Source organism: Taurulus bubalis, assembly GCF_910589615.1.
Source record: "Taurulus bubalis genome assembly, chromosome: 1".
Classification (NCBI taxonomy): domain Eukaryota; kingdom Metazoa; phylum Chordata; class Actinopteri; order Perciformes; family Cottidae; genus Taurulus; species Taurulus bubalis.
This window is the reverse complement of record NC_136589.1, coordinates 16,272,147-16,289,790: the sequence shown is the minus strand read 5'-3', so window position 1 is coordinate 16,289,790 and position 17,644 is coordinate 16,272,147. Positions and strand designations below refer to the sequence as shown.

Genomic DNA, 17,644 nt, shown 5'->3' with positions numbered 1-17,644 from the left:
ACACACACACACACACACACACACACACACACACACACACACACATACAAACCACAAACAAACACAATATGCCACAATTATGGCATCATACTTGGTGATAAAAGGAAGTAAATGGAGGCAATGTTGAAGCGTGGGAGGCTGCAAGGAGTGTGTCTTTGTGTTTATATGTGTGTCTCCTAGCAACTAACATAGATAGAGGGATAGATGGAAGGAAGGAAGGATAGATGATCATGATGATGATGGAAGGAAGGAAGGACAGAAGGAAGGAAGGAAGAAAAAGGATGGATGGATGGATGGATGACAATGCTGCTGCTGATGATGATGGAGGGATGGAAGGAAGGAAGGATGGATGATGATGATGATGATGATGATGATGATGATGACTATGATCATGATGACGAGGATGATGGATGGATGGAATGTTGGGTGGGCCGATGAAAGGAAGAATTGATGTTGGAAAGATGATGAAAGGAAGGAAGAAAAGATGAAGGAAGAAAGGAAGAAAGGAAGGAAGGAAGGAAAGAAGGAAGGACAGAAAGACGGAGGGACATCCTGCTGTGAACATCATCACCCACACTTCATTCCAAATTCTGTCACATTTTTTCTGGCTCCGACAGATTACATCATCGTCGTCGACAAGCCCACAAAGCTGTGATTGGATCGTCGGTTTTCTGTAACAGGAAACAGCGGTCAGTGAACGCAACACTAAACAACCTCCTTGTGGCACTGAACCATCATCAGGTCACCAAACATCATCCTCTGAGGACGAGGAAGGAACCTTTAGGAGTCATTTTTAGGATTATTCCATTTTTCAGGCCAGGAAAATAAAATAACAATTCATCGATTATCAAAACAGTTTCAATATTCATAAATATTAGTACATGTTGAAGTGAAACTCACTTTTTTTCAAATTGGATCCAGCAACTCTTCCTCTGCACATCTCTCCCTTCATTCATCCATCCATCCATCCATCACCCATCAATCCAGAAAGCTTCCCTTCCTCTCTCCTCTCCTCCCCTTCCTCCTCCTCCTCCTCTGCAGCCTCTGTTGACGTCCATGGCTCTGTCACCCGCATCACGGTTTCCACGCTGTTCTCCGGTCCAGTCATGTAGTCATTATGGCTCTTCTGATTCCCTCTGTCTTCAAACCCTGTCTCTGTCTGTGCTCTCGCGGCTCTTCATCGCTTCTCCTCTGACTTATGTTGTAGTTCATCAGTCGTCGTTTCTGTCAGAAACTCTTTTTTTTTAGCGTTTTCTTTTTCTTTTTTTTCTCCCCCTGACGCTTTGAGGAGTTCTGCGAGTCCGCGCGTCCCGTATCTCCCCAGCTTTAAGCCCCCTCCTCCGGCTGCTACTCCTGGACCCCGTCGGCTCCCGCTCCGCCGCGGATTTCCCAATTCAATCAGCCCCGCGCGGTCATTTACCACCGCCGTGACTCTTAATTGTTTTCCCGGCGGCGCTGGAGACCACCGGGGAAAAGGCTCACATGAGTGCGCCTCCGCTGATCCGCGCGCCCAGCCCGCTCCCGTTCTCAGGGGGGACAAACAACACCACCACCGGCACCGGGGGAGTAGGAGGAGGAGGAGGAGGAGGAGGAGGAGGAGGTTGCGGCGATGTGATCTCCTTCCACATTCAGATCGGCCTGAGCCGGGAACCGGTGCTGCTGGACGCCGCAGAGCTCAGCCTCAGTCAGGTCCGGGAAGCGGCGTGCTCCATCGTGGACCAGAAGGTAACCCAGAGTGTAGACCGGGTTCTCCACGAACCCTCTAACTCCTGAGAGAAGTTGTAAGAATGTGCCAAAAGTTAAAGTAGCAAAAGTTTGAAGTGCCACCATGAAGCTTCCGAAGATGCAAATGATGCACAATCAGCCCTTTTCTTCACAATACAACAGGTACATCCTGTTGTATGTTTTGTTTGGTTCCAATATGCTAGAAAATATTGCCATACTTTCAAAGTATAAACACAGTAAGTAATTAGTTAAATATAGCCAAAGATACAAATAAAAAAAAGGTTAAATAAATAAAAGTGTAATACATTATTGAGCAATACAACCTTCATAACTCAGTGATTTTGGGAATCATGTTGGATTAACCTGATAAGGGAACCTCCCTGAATCTGATTGGCCAGAGTGAGAAGGTTTGCTTATTAGGATCAGACTCTCTAGGGTTGACTGATAATTATTGATTTGTTGAAAGTCCAAAGAGAAGATAAATGACCGCAGAGAGAAACAAAACAAACAAGTGTTGCAAACAGTGGCGACTGGCCAATAGAGGGCCACAGGGCCTCCTTAAGCCACAAATATATATATAAATATATATATATATATATATATATATATATATATATATATAATATTAATAAATTATAAAAATTGTCAATATTTGGCTAAGCTAGCTGCTGGATGCAGTCGTGCTAACGCCATATTTTACTTTCCATGCTTGTTTTTTAAATAAACTTGGACCGATCCAGCATGGACAGCGAAAGTAAGGGACATGAAGCACTTGTCGGAAACATTAAGAAAACATGAGAACATCAGGACACATGGATGGTCCGTCACGCTACTAAGCTAGCATATCAAGCTAAGTCAACATTGCTACCCACGGACGCCGGGCTGTGGTAAAGAAACACAATGAGATGGATAAAAACGGGCACATTTTATCCAAAATAATTGATTGTGTGAAGTTTTGTGGGTCTTTTGAGCTGGCCTTGCATAATGAGACTGCATGATGAGTGCTGCCGGAGCACCGTAACAGGCAGCGTTTTTAAAAACATGTCAAAGACGGCACAAAACAAGCTGTTGGAAGGCATGCTGTTGGTTATTATATGATATGTAAGTCACCCAAGTTGTGTTCTGGCTTTAGAAGCTGTTTGTCAATCAATGTTGTTGTTTTTGTGTTTTACCTGCATTAAGATGAGATGCTTTTATTTTGAAGGCGACTCGTGACTAAAAAAAGCTATGGAAAATAATGGTCATTTTTTTACGTTGGTTTTGGGAATTTATCAATACATTTTGAAATCATCAGTCAAGTGCAGGACTATCTTTCAGCGAGGTATGCGACATGATACATACATATATATATATATATATATATATATATATATATATATATATATATATATATATATATATATATATATATACTGCATTGTATTAATGAGATGTCAATGTGTTGGAATAAATGTTAAATATTTAATTGCAAAGTAGTAATGCTTGATACCTTTTTTTGCATTGAATCACAAGCGGGTTGTTTGCTGAAATTGATTAGATGGCCCAACCAAAATAAATTGTCACCAGCCGCCACTGGTTGCAAACAATCACAGAGACGAACAATGACCAAAAGTCTAACCTCAAAGAGACTCAGAATGATTCAGAACAACCACAAACGTAAACAAAACTATCATAAAGTAATGTCAAATCACGCCAAGTCTCAAAACAACCACATAACTTAACACTATTACAAACTACACAACTAAAAAGACACAGAGAGACTCATAATAACTTCAAATTTCTCTAACAACTAGAGAATAAAAAATGATTCAGAGACTCAAACGACAACAAAGACACAAAACGCTAATACAAACTACACAACTACAGACACTTAAAATAACCACAAGGAGACTCAACAACTACAAAAAGACTCAAAATGACAGAGAGACTCAAAACGTCTACAAAGAGACACAAAACAACCACAACGACACTCAAAATAACAACAAGAAGACTCAAAGCAACTACAGAGACTTAAAACGACCACAAAGAGACTCAAACTGACAACAGGAAGACCCAAACGACTACAAAGTGAAAATCAAAAGGACTATCAATCAAAAGGACTATCAAGAGTCTCAAACAACAACAAAGACTACAAATGACAACAGAGAGTAAATCAAAACGACTAGAAAGAGACATATCTTCAGATTTGTTTTTTGGTGGGGTCAAAGCTGATAATGCAAAGGGTCCCTGCTGCTGACAACTATTTCCCACTATTTGCAGGGACCGAAGGCCACATGTATGTGTGTGTGTGTGTGTGTGTGTGTGTGTGTGTGTGTGTGTGTGTGTGTGTGTGTGTGTGTGTGTGTGAGGGCGGCCTATTCAATAACATGTATGGATGATGTTTAGTGCCACAGGGGATGCTGCCCATAGAAACACTCAGTATCAGCCATTGATTCAATGTTGACCTTTGTGACCTTCTGGATCCTCATGTGACTCAACTCTCCTGCTGTGCACCACATGTTATGCTATTTGCCTCCATCAATTTGGTGTTGGACTGTTTCCAGTTTTAAAATAAAAATAAAAAATATAATTTAAACACCAACAATTATCTTAAATTGTTTTGGCTGTTTTAAAAATATAAATAATCCCGGAAATGAAACTCAGCAACTCTAATGTCCACGTTTTTATCTCCGTATCAGTGAGGAGCCAGAAAATTTGAGCAATAATGGATTTAAAAAGTGACATATTTAATTTGAGACATAATTTATTCAACAATAACAACACAGAGTGACCTTGTTGTTCTTTTAAATGTGCTGGAAAATGTTGCACTAATGTCTGCACGCCTGGCTTCTTGCAGTATGAGTAGAGATAGCAAGGCTAGCTAGTAGTTAGCAATGCTAGCTAGTCGTTAGCAATGTAGCCATTGTTTATTTTTTTGTCCCTCCATCACACATGTCGTAGTGTATCACTTGTCAGTATCATGCATAGCTTATAGCCTGATCTGAGGAACACCATGTTTGAGCTGGCATTGCATATTACCTCGTAACAAAAATATATATTATTTATTGGTTTCCCACATTCTCACTCAACACACACTTATTATTTAAGTACATATGTTACATAACAAAAACATAGTTACAAAGTTAGAATAACTCAACATTCACTTGTTTTCACACGGGACGCAAACAGCTGTCTCTTGGGTGAAAGTCCTCGTTTGGACATTCTCTCTCTTTATACTACGTCCATTGCACTGATGACCTATTGATCACTAAAGGGTGCCTCGTGTGACATCATTAGAAGGGTGACTCGATGTGACATCATCAGATGCTGAGGGCCGCTAACCAAGCTTTTGACGACTTGAGAGTGAGACTGGGTTCTCTTGTTGAGTAAAAGAGCTGGGTGGTATCCTGATGAGATCTGGAATAAAGGAAACAGGATGTTAATGGTATTCTGATGGCATCCTGACTAAACTGGGGAAAGAAAGTGGGCAGAGGATTGGGATGAGATTGGAATTGTATCAGGATAAAGGGGCGGGATTCGGACGTGAATGTGATGGTACTGAAACTAGGTCGACATGGCCATTAACACCAGGTGGAGATGGTGTCAGACAGCATACACTTTGAGGGTGGATTTATAAAAATGTCCGTGAGGAAGTGTGTAAGCATGCAGCTGACCTTAAGCGTCCTCAGAAGTGTGACCGGATGTGTAAGCGATAGAAAGAGGCAACAAGCTCTGTGGTTGGTCAGCTGGGGGAGTTGAACACTAAACCTGGGTGAATGAATGAAGAAGATCCTGCTCACTGAAAGACAGAAAGTATAGTGACAATAATGATACTGAGAGGGGGAGGGGTCCAACAGAGGACTCCTTCAGCGTGTGAAAGATTAAGTCAGCTTTTGTATTTTGTTAACAACACTTCTGTAGTTATTTGAACCCAAACCACAATATTGTTAGTAGTTTTGTTGCCTCAACCGAACTGATTTGATTTGAAGTTTTATCTTGAAAAGACTGCGTAACGAGTAAGAAAGGGACATTTGTTGGAAAACACACATAGGTTGAGGGGTAACTTTTTTATAAGATATCTATACGAACAGTTGTGCGATGATAAATTAAAGTTTTGGTTCTAACCAACGTTTGGGTTCCATGTGGGCCTTGACACATTATTCAGAACCTCGTCCTCAGCTGGTTACCCCATTGCATTCTGGGGGGAAACAGGGCTCAAACAGGTTGGAGAAGCTTGTGACTGGAAGGTTCCCAGTTAGATTCCATTTCATTGATTGCATTGAACTAGGCAGTAAGGTAAAAGTGTGAAAGTTGGAAACTTTAAAAAGATATTCCTTAAAAAATATTTCACACCCGATTTCCTGAGAATTTTGAGTTAGCATTGAGCTTGTTATTATCAATTTAGATGGCTTGATGTTTTTTCACGATATCTGATTTCATCGCAATATGAATACCTTGAAAGACGATAATCTAGCGCATTGATTCATCGCCTAAAATATATCGCCTTTCTTACAGTATTGACGCACTGTTTCATGACCAGATTCTCACCAAAACCCACCACGATAGTTAAAGCTAAAGCCGTGAGGTCTCAAACATGATGAGACATTGAGATTGAAGACGAATGGAGTTTGCAGAGCGAGACTGGAGACATACTTGCAAAGCACACAACATTTCTCAGATAGCTTCGCGGTGTGTGTGTGTGTGTGTGTGTGTGTGTGTGTGTGTGTGTGTGTGTGTGTGTGTGTGTGTGTGTGTGTGTGTGTGTGTGTGTGTTCAGCGGCGTTTCCCTGCATTTGTAAAGTATGTGAGCCTGGAAACGGGGCGATCATGACTCATTCTCGGGCACTCGCTCGTTGGAAACAGGATGAATTCTGCCTTTGTTCGGTCTCTCTCTCTGCAGGGGTTTGTCTGTTTTTCTGGCTTTTGCTGTATGAACACGAGCTGTTGCCAAGCATTCACAATTAAACTACTAATCACACACAGACAGAAACACACACACAGACAGTGTCAGTGTGCTTATGAATGTGATAGATGATTAAAAAAATCAACGATGACTTTGTGAATGTGAGCTTGTTTTCTCTCGTGATGTTGTTATGAATGTGATTTCCGTCTCGGCACCAAAACGGACCAAAAATTCACAGTATTTTTCTTCCATGTTACACATCGAACCCCCGTCATTGTCAATTAGCCTGAATTGGAAGGAAGAAAATCATGCGTAAATGTACTTGACATTCATGGTCTTGTAGGGTTCAGGACCGTGATGGTGTCTTGATTGTTTGGCCTGTGATGAGATTGTATTCTCATGGTATCAAAGTCAAAGTCAGCTTTATTGTCTATCCTGACTGGATTGGGAGGAAGTCGTGAGGGGAATTAAGATGAGATTGAAATAAGTTTGAGGAGGGATCGGGATCAAAAATGGGAACAGGACAGAAGGAGAAGAGATCGGGAAGGTATTGGGACAAGATTGGGGATTGGGGATCGTGTTGGGATCAGGATTGTATCAAATGACATGAAAAGCCCCCCCCAAAAAACTCTCAGGTGTTTGCACGTGATCAAAATGTGATGGTTTTAGAATGCAAACCAACGGTAGACATAAAATCTGTTCAGTCACTAATCGTCTCATTTCAGGTGAAAATCACCTCATTTCCCAACAGTGAGACTTTCACACCTGAACGCAACACACACCTGAAACCTGAGAGCCAGGACCCTAACGACATGACACACACACACACACACACACACACACACACACACACACACACAAAACACACACACACGTGTTGTTGTTTATTAGCAGGTTGTTGTATATTCTGCAGAGGAATATAAAGTACAGCAGGTCAACGCGACACCTGTTCACACAGCGAAGCCTGTGGGACGTCGCTCGCAACTCTTAACACTTTTAAATAGCACAAAATCAACTGATTAACAAGAGGTGTGTGTGTGTGTGTGTGTGTGTGTGTGTGTGTGTGTGTGTGTGTGTGTGTGTGTGTGTGTGTGTGTGTGTGCGTGTGTGTGTGTGTGTGAACACAGGTGTGTTGGAAATAGATTTTTATAAATGTTCTCAAAAGGTTTGCAGAAACTCAAGACAGCTTCTCTGACAGAAAAAGGAATACATGCAAGTTTCTCTACATGTTTGTCTACATGTTATATTAGAAGATCTGAGAACCAATCAGAGCGGGGACTGAAGAGTGGAGGTTTTATAGCTGCATGCTCATTGGCTGTCCCGTCAGATTGAGGTGATGATGGTGAAGGTTTGTAATTTGACATCAGAGTTCAGTCCGCACAGATCTCTGTGGAAATGTAAAAACTGTTGGACTCTCAATGTGAATTATATGTTTATTTGTCCACTTGTTTTCAGCAGAAACAAGTAGTGAACACAACATGAACATATCTTCAGCTGTTTAGTAGATATGTGGAACTTGTTAGCGAATGTTTACTTATTTCTTCATGAATATAAGCAGAGTTGGGAGGCAACGGGAAACAATTTTGCTATTGGAAACGTTTTGATTTCTGTTTGTAGTCAAAGTGGTATTGGCCAATCACGTTGGAGCAGGCTTTGCTTGAATTAATTGCATTCTGGGAACCCACCGGCTATCGTCTGATAATGATTAATCTTTGAATTGGTTTAAAATTAGCTTGTAAACAGTTTTTTAGTCTCTCTATTCCATCTCAATTCTCGCATCTTAAGTCGTCATTAGAACCGTAAACAACTGAAGAGAAAGTCTGCTGGAAGCTCCAAACGCGAAACCTTCAAACGATTATTTTTTCATAAAAAGATTTAAAGATCAAATTCAAAAAAGGAGGTGAAAATGAGCTGGGCGGCTTTTGTTCCCAGTAACCAAGTACCCAAACACCGTCCAACGCGGTGGTGTCACTGAACCAGTGTCCACACACACACACACACACACACACACACACACACACACACACACACACACACACACACACACACACACACACACATCTGCCACTCTGTAACAGTAATAATGGAGCCGTGTGTGTGCTGTGTTTCTGTCGGTAGCAGTTTCTCCTTGTTGCCTGGCAACTGATGATGATTGCGGCTGTGAAGTGTCCTTCTGAGGACCATTACGACACACACACACACACACACACATCTGATCTCTTCTGCTTTATTCTGTATGTGTGTGTGTCATTGTGTCATTGTTCTCTCTCTTTCATCTATTCACTTTTTTCATTCATTCATGTTTCTCTTTGTCGGCTCCCAGAGAGGAGGAGGAGGAGAAGACGTTGCTGCTGCTGGGAGCTGAGCTCTCCTCTTCCCTCCGGACTGCAGGTCCAAGGCTGCAGGTGAAGCCGGATCTGGGTCTGTCTACGGTGGACTGGTCTCTGCTAGATCTGCCTCTAGTCCATGGCTCCGATGAGTAGCTTTAAGAAGAACTCTATAGAACCAGACCATCTTCTCTCTTATGGTCTGTTTCCTGATGGAGGTCTGTAGAGGACCAGGACTACACTGAGGTCTATAGGACCAGGACTAGAGTGATACTGATTCAGGACCAGTTTAAAGGTTCCTCACAGGAACTTTAAGTACAAAGGTCACGGTAAAGCGAGTCAATGTTGACTCACACACGGTCTACTGGGTGAATGTCCAGTGTTTGTTTGTGTAATGTAATCAGGAACTACAGATATCACATGCGCTGGAGTAAAATAGTACAACAAAATAGTACAATGTATCTAAGGTAGCATTAAGTAGAAATACCTCAAAATTGTACTTATACATTTTAACTCAGTCACATGTCAATATGTTATTAATATACGAACACAGAGTGTTCACATCTTTATTCATGCACACACGCATTTGGTGAATCCACAGCTTGTTTTTTAGGAAAAATAACTGCAGTGACGTCAGAGTGTGCAGCTGTAGACGATGATGTCATAACGAGTGATTCTTGTCTCACACGTCGGGTCGATGGACCTTTGTTTGTGTCCACAGCGGGCAGCAGGAGCGCAGGTGGAGCTAACAGCATCATAACGGCGGCTCGGCTCCGACACACGTCCGAGCGCAAAAAGCAGCGACCTGGAAGTCAATGTTATTGATTACATCAGTGCTTCTCCTGCAGAGACAAGAAGGTCAATTAGCAGTCTTTAATTCTGACTTTCTGTCCACAAAGGTTCGTCAATAATTCATAAAAATGAGTCCATGGAAGAGACTCATACTAATATTGCTGTAAAGCGTAAATTAATGTTTAGTAAATAACTGCTTCGTGGTGTTATCCCTCATTTAACATCAGCTTTTCTGGAGCTAAATAAAAACGCCCCACCATTAACACACTGGTCTGGTGTGGCAGTGGACTGGTCAGGGAGCTGGTCTCTGCTAGTAGGTCAACAGCGTGTCAGTATTGATCTCTTGTTTGCAGCTCAGTTGGCTGCAGGAAACACAACCAAGCTCCTCCTCCCATCACTCCTCATCAAACACGCCCAAACGCTTTCAGAAATGTAAACTTATTAAAACGTATTGGTGTAGTTTTGCATTGTTTCTATCGGTTGTGAAACATGATGTCAGATTAGTGTCCTAATGCACACAGAAGGATTCAGACATGTATTTCAGGATGTATGTATTTCGGTGCAAACAAAGATGTTTATTGTTGTGTAGAAATGTTTAAAAAAAAAATCCTCATAAAAAACTTAGGTTCATAAATATAATTTCAGGATTCATGTAAAAATGTCTCGACAAAAAAATATTTTCAATACACACAAAAATATCTATTGTTTTTATAAATGTTAAACCAAACAAGTTCAGACAAATATTTCTAATGCACACTATATATTTCTTATTTTAGGTATTTATTAAACTGTTGAACCTGCATTTATTTTTATTTTTTTACTTGTTTGTTTGAGACATTTGCTTGTTGACACAATCAGCTCCAAAAGGAAAACAATCAGCTGAGCTTCTGGCTCCATGACTCCAATGCCCACAATGCCTTGCGGCCGCAGTCAGGTATCTGCAGCCTAATTAATGTGTATAGTACATTCAGTACAGAACGTATTGATATTGATTGAGTGCAGTGAGATGGAGGAGAGGAATCACCCTTGAGTTCTTGCTGCCATGACAACAAGACTAGCGCCGCTGCTATGGTGACACCACACACACACACACACACACACACACACACACACAAAACACAAACACACGCACACACATGAAGATGCATCTATGAAGTGTATTGTTGAGGATCTTATTGAGAGGCAGAGAGAGGGAGAGAGAGGTGAAGGCCTAATGAGTGAGGAAAGTGAAGAGTCTCCTCTTCATCATGTTTTTTGCTTCCTCCTTTTCTCTCCTTGGCCCTATTTCTCGTACCTGGCTTACTGAGTTAGCGGGCTAATTTTCAGGATAAGATGACGTAGGTCTGGCTTTTCGGTTCTTCGAAGCAAGCTTAGATAAATCACCATAGCAACACAGCGAAGATAGATAGTGAAATTCACTGGATAAGCTGGCCACTCCCTTCCTCATTGATGAAGGAGCGATATTAGTTTTTTTGCCATTGTACTGTTAGAACATCTTGGTGTCAGTGCTCGATTATTATCCCTTCCGAAGAGGAGCGGGCACGCGCATTTATCCAGATGACTGACGTCTGGTAAGAATTAACGAGACCGTTTCAGCACAGATCTTCCGTGGAGTAGCCGAGTTAGCCTGATGTCAATCATCTCGCTAATTTAAGATGGATAATAGAAAGAAAGTATCCTTTATTAATCCCCTTGGGGAAATTCTTCTCTGCATTTAACCCATCCCTGGATAGGGAGCAGTGGGCAGCCCTTTGAGGCGCCCGGGGAGCAGTTGGGGGTTGGGTGTCTTGCTCAGGGACACTTCGACATGTGAGCTATGGGAGGACTGGGGATCGAGCCAGCTACCTTGTGGTTGCGGACGACCACTCATTCCCCTGAGCTACAGCCGCCCCAAAAAGGACTTTGCTCAAGAAATTCAATCAATTGAAGCAGTGAAAAGAAAGTATGTGTGATTCTCTGTATTCTTATCACAAGTTCACCGTAATCATTTTCTACAATCATGATATGTATGGTATACTAAAAACACTGTCATATAATTATAAGTGCTTTCAACACATCCATAAATTAAGAGGTAAATAAACGTTACGGACAGCACGGCATGCAGCGGCTTTCTCGATGTTCTCTGCATCGCCGACACTGTACTGCAGGGGTGGGCAAACTTTTTGGCTCAGGGGCCACATTGAATAAAAAAAATTGACAGACGGGCCGGGACAGTATCAGATGGATGGAGAGTGTTTGTGTGAACCTGTCACGGGAGGACAATGTTTAGGACCCAAATGCAGACCACATGAGAGTATGAGTATCTGGTAAAACAGATTATTGGAGCCAAAGGGAAGGTGGGGAACCTGTGGTCTGCCACAGGGGGTGCTGGGCGGTGTGAGACCCGTGGCTCTACACTGGACGACGGCGAGGCTGGCAGGGGGCGGTGTGAGAATATAACGTAAATGACTCAGCTTTTTTGTTCAACTCGCTGGTTAAATCTTCATCAATTTGTTCTACACACCGAGTCACTGTTCTGCGTGATAAACTAAATTTTTCAAATTTGTTTTTGCTCTCTGGACATAAGAGACCTGCTGTTTCTACCATACATTCTTTCAAAAACTCTCCTTCAGAGAAAGGCTTGCTGACTTTTGCTAATTTGAATGCTAGCAAAAAACTTGCCTTGGTGCTCGATTCTTGTACAGCAGTTTGGCGGAGAAAAATATTTTGTTTTGTTTAAATTGGCTGCCAACCTCTTAGCAGTAGCCGCCCGTTCTGTCGTTGACTGTTGGCTAGCATAGTTAGCATGCTTGGCGGAAAAGTTGCGGCTAATATTGTATTCTTTGAATACTGCAATGGTTTCTTGGCAAATAAGACACACTGCCTCTGATCGTACTTCGGTGAAAAAATACTTAGCAGTCCACTCATTAAAGACTCTGCACTCACCGTCGACTTGTCTTTTCTTGGGTCCACTCATTGTGACAGAAGGGATCACTGCAGGAGGATGGCAGGAGGCTGACAGACAGAACCCTATATGTCACGTGACATGAGCGCGCAGGGTGGCGCAGTTCCGTGGGTCGAATGTGGTTAGTGATGTTAGTTATACTGAGGAAAAATATTCTGCATGCAGCTGTCAGTTAATTTTACAACTCTAAAACTGTTGTAGTACAAACCCTGTCTCAGGCGACAGAAAGTGATTCATATTACCGTAATTCTTCTAAAGTTAACGCTTTACGACATAATTAAAAAGGATTCTGACCGCTAAGAAGTGGAGCTTTTCTTAGTGTTTTGTGATATATTACGGGAATAAAAAAGTGTCGCCCTTGTCTGTGGGATCAGTGGGGGAGGGGTGGAATTGACCAGCGCAGCACAGCAAGTGTTGTGTGTCGCTCTAGTTCAGCAGAACACGGCAGGCAGCGGTCCGCACGGCGCGTACAAACTGCTGTAACGCCTCTCTGTTCCGACTTGATTTTCCCAAAGCACGATGACCACAACAGACCAGCGTTGATGTTTCTTCATGCTTATTTATTGCACAGCGCTCTTTTAGGCTTTTCGTGTGTGTGTTTTGCAGCAGAGCCGTGTGCGCAGCAGAATGCATTACAGTGGTCTTTCTGCTGCAGCAGAACACACACACGAAAAGCCTAAAAGAGCGCTGTGCAATAAATAAGCATGAAGAAACATCAACGCTGGTCTGATGTGGTCATCGTGCTTCGTGAAACTGAACTTGGGAACGGAGAAGCGCTACAGCGGTCTTCACTATAACTTTTTTTTTTTTTTTTTTAATGTTATAATAATTATAATACTCGGCGGGCCGGATTAAAATGCTGTAGTTTGCCCACCTCTGCTGTACAGACATGCACCACTCGCAAAAAAGCGCAAGGCAATGCATAGAGTCTGTGAGACGGTCGACGGTGTGCTGTTCAATGTGCGGCTGGAGAACCTCTCGTAAATAAATTATTCCTCATCAGCAGAATCTATTGCGCTGCGTACAGGAAGTCATGATGATATGAGAACGGATCTTGACGATCCCAAAGAACTCTCTCCCTATAAAACTAATATAACTAATATCGCTCCTTCATCAATGAGGAAGGGAGCTGCCTTTTTTGTCCGGTGGGAGTGGCCAGCTTATCCAGTGAATTTCAGTTAGCCCGCACGGGAGCAGGTTTACATGTTTGGCTGTGTTGCTATGGTGATTTTTCTAAATTTGCTTCGAGGAACTGAAAAGCCTGACCTACGTCATCTTATCCTGAAAATTAGCCCGCTAATTCAGTAAGCCAGCTCTGAGGAATAAGGCCCTGATCATCTTCCTCTCTCCCTGCTCTTCCTCCATATATTTGGCTCTATACTAAATCAGCAGTAGGTACCGATTCGGCCAAAATGTAGCATGTAGTATTTAGTATACAAAAAATACACACATGTACTAATTCAGAAAACAATCTACAGAAAGCTTTGGACCTGTTTACCTCGCCTACTGTTACCCACAATGCAAAGCACCGGAACGGCACAATCTATGGTCACAACAATCTTGTTTTTTTTTTGTTATTTTTATCACAAAAATGTACTTTACAGCACATTTTGGAGGAGAGAAATCAACGGTGTATATTTTGAATTTTGGCAGTTTTACAAAAAAATTAACATTTTAAAGCGAATCACAAATCCGACACAAAGCTTTTGTTGAGTTGAGAAGCTCCACAATGGTACAACATTAAGTTTGTCTTTCCTCTCACGACCTCTCAAATTCATCTGGTGACCCTTTTGAGGTGCCCGACCCTTAGGTTCGGAACCACTGGACTAAAGAGTACTTTAACACTCTGGGGTCTGGGGTCATTTTCTTGATTTTACATAACTTTTTAATTACCCTTTATTTAAAGTCACTTGCATATGATACATACATGTGTTGTATATCAAAAATTACAGAAGAATCTCAGCTATCTTTATAATGAGGCACCATTGTCCCAAGGCACAAGTGTAAATAGAAAATATGACTGAAAAATAGAATCTTGATTTTGGAAATTTTTCATATTTGTTGTGAAAACATAACTTTACTCATGTGGTATATCGGTTTTGGTGATGGAAATTTGTTTACCAAAGGTCTTAGCTTCACAAAAGCAGTGTAATATATGAATAAAATGGTAGACACTGAATGTCAAAAAACAAATGTATTATTATATGGTGGGGAATATGAGCTGTGGCTGGCTTTGAGGCCTGCTGTGGTGATGTGTTGGCAGGGAGACAGATAGGGAGACTGCTGCAGCTGCATGTTGCATGTTGCAGAGCTACCAACTCTCACGGTTTCGCCGTGTGACACACGCTTTTGCATGTTTTCACACGCACTCACGCCACACAACCAATTTCTCACGGCAAAAAAAAATTCTGATTTTGGAAGGAGGCACGTCCGTCCCTTTTCAAACTCCCCGACGATAGATGGCGCTAAGGAGCGCATCTGTAAACCTATTCGCTGCATAGACATCCTATTTCCCCCAAAGCAGGGGCGGACTGGCCATGGGGGACACCGAACAAATCCCCGGTAGGCCGACGGCGTTGGGCCGGCCCACCTCCGTCATCAAGCGGCCCTGCCTCTGAGATCGCCGGCCAGGACTATATTCTATGGCTCAGAGAAAACGTTAAATTTACTCTAATACATAATGCTGATGATCATTGACTGACATTTATAGTAGTCCTCGCGTCCCTACTCACACTCATGGTTTCCACATCCAGCAGCATGCAACACTACTGATCGCGATCTGTATTCACATTCATGGTTTGGATGTTGCTTGCAGGTTTTCAAGATATTCTGCCATTAATTTAATCCAGAACACCGGCACTCCAGCAGAATTGAAACGTACATTTAAGTTTCATTTTCGGGGTAACGTTATCACGTAACCTCTTGACATGTGTCAAGACTAAGAGGCTCAGACGCACAGGCGGATGTATCCGGTCATTCTTCAAAATAAAACATATTTTTCGATTATTATAATTTTTTTCATTCTTTCTGTGCGGCCCGGTACTAAGGGGATCTTGCGTCACTCGCTCGCAGACGAAGCCTAAATCCTTCAAAGGAGTATACTGATATTGTTTTTATTACCATGTGACTGCAACTGGGCCGGCAGAGTTAGTTTAGGTTCTGTTACTTAACTTATTGTTTTGTTATGCACCTTCAACATCCCTACATCCCTACACCCCTACACACACACACACACACACACACACACACACACACACACACACGCACACACACACAGAGCATGCAACACTACTGATACCACTGATGTTCACACCCCATCATATATTCTGTTCTACAATACAGCTCATACTAATTCTACCCTCTGATTCCACTTTCTTTATTGTGTCTTTCTCTGCTGACGTTCATTCCTTAAGGCTCTGTAGTTATACGTATCATCTGATACTAGCCCAGAGTAAAGCATATTCATCTAGCAAACTATCCATACCTTGGAGTGTTACAATAACCAGTATCATTTCATATGTCCATCCAGGCAAATTGGTGGAGCTAAATGCACCAACGTGTGTCGCTGCGTGCGCGGCAAAATGTTGGTCACCCCCGACAAAATCTCACTCCAAGGTTTTTTGAAAAGTTGGCAGCTCTGCATGTTGTCCTCTGGACCATCGCAGCTCTGAATCTACTCTGTAAAATACATTAATACAAGTCAGTATGAGTTCACTGAAATAAAATTAACGGTGATAGAGACAACAGTTGATTACCCACCGTTCATAGCTGTAGTCAGCTATCTCCGTTAGCTCTCGTTAGCTTGTGCCACGTTAGCAGCACCTAACATGACATAAACACTACTGTATTAATAATTAACGGAGATCCAACGCTACTAGGCTTACTAAGTTCACTAAGAAAGTTAACGATGATAGGGACAACAGTTGAATATGCACCGTTCAGTCGTAGACACGGAAGAGACAACCAAAACGGCACTATGTAGTGACGTGCTAACGCTACGAAGCGATCGTCAACAAACACGTTAGTTACAGTCTTACAAACACATAATGGAGGTCCAACACGACTAGTCGTACTAAGTTCACTGTGAGAAAGTTAATGGTGACAGGGGCAACAATTGATTACTCACCGTTCAGTCTCACAGAAACGTTGTAGCCAGCTATCTGGCCCGTTAGCTCCGACTAGCTCCTTGTTAGCGAATCCTTCAGGCACTGGAGCTGCGCCGTCTGTCCCCTCCAACATAGCTTTGCTCAGGACGCTTTGCTTGGCATGTTCTGACTCACACTGAAGCGTTGCACACGTCGTAAGACACGTCCATGTTTAGATGCTCAGACACGGAAGTGGAAACCATATCCGCCAGATTTGAAACCATATCTCTGTGACGTATTATTGTTACGATATAATTTTATTAAAAACTTAAACACCTGGTTTTACGCATCAACGCGGGCCCCGCCCCCAAAGGGTTAACATCCTACATGCAGTGATGCATCAGGGTGAAGAAAACTTTCACTTTTGATACTTTGAGATTTTTACTGGAGTAAAAGTTCTGAGTACTTATTTAATTATCAATCAATTCATAATTAATCAGTGTATTGTTGTTGGGGAAGTTCAAGGTAAAAACCACAACATTTAAGTTTTAAGCTTACTGACCAGCTTTTATTTATTTATTTTTTGACCCATTAGATTTTGTACCTGGTAGCAAACATTGTGAGTCTTGGCACTGGTCCACAACCCAGAGGTTGGGAACCACATAGGTGTATCACACATTTGTTATTATTAATAGAAAAGTAGTTGTAATATTTGATCGATTTATCATCATTTCATTAGTGACGAGGGATATTCTTCTTGTATTTAATGCTTCACTGATGTTGTGTCTTGTAGGTCATACAGAAACAGAGCAGTGAGCAGTGGGCCTTTGAAGTCAGTACAAACTGAAGATTTTTTTCTGCCTAAACTAAAAAAGTATCTTTGAGTATA

The 17,644-nt window shown here is 42.1% G+C and overlaps 1 protein-coding gene across 1 annotated transcript in view; it reads left to right on the top strand.

The window, feature by feature from the left end:
* Positions 1–1,482: 1,482 nt before the first annotated feature.
* Positions 1,483–17,644, top strand: part of prkd1 (protein kinase D1) — a gene marked incomplete at both ends in the record, with an annotated part of 53,058 nt that continues 36,896 nt past the window's right edge. Inside the window, one exon of the mRNA XM_079216199.1 lies at positions 1,483–1,725. Coding sequence (XP_079072325.1) covers positions 1,483–1,725 — 243 coding nt within the window. The remainder of the gene's footprint in view (positions 1,726–17,644) is intronic.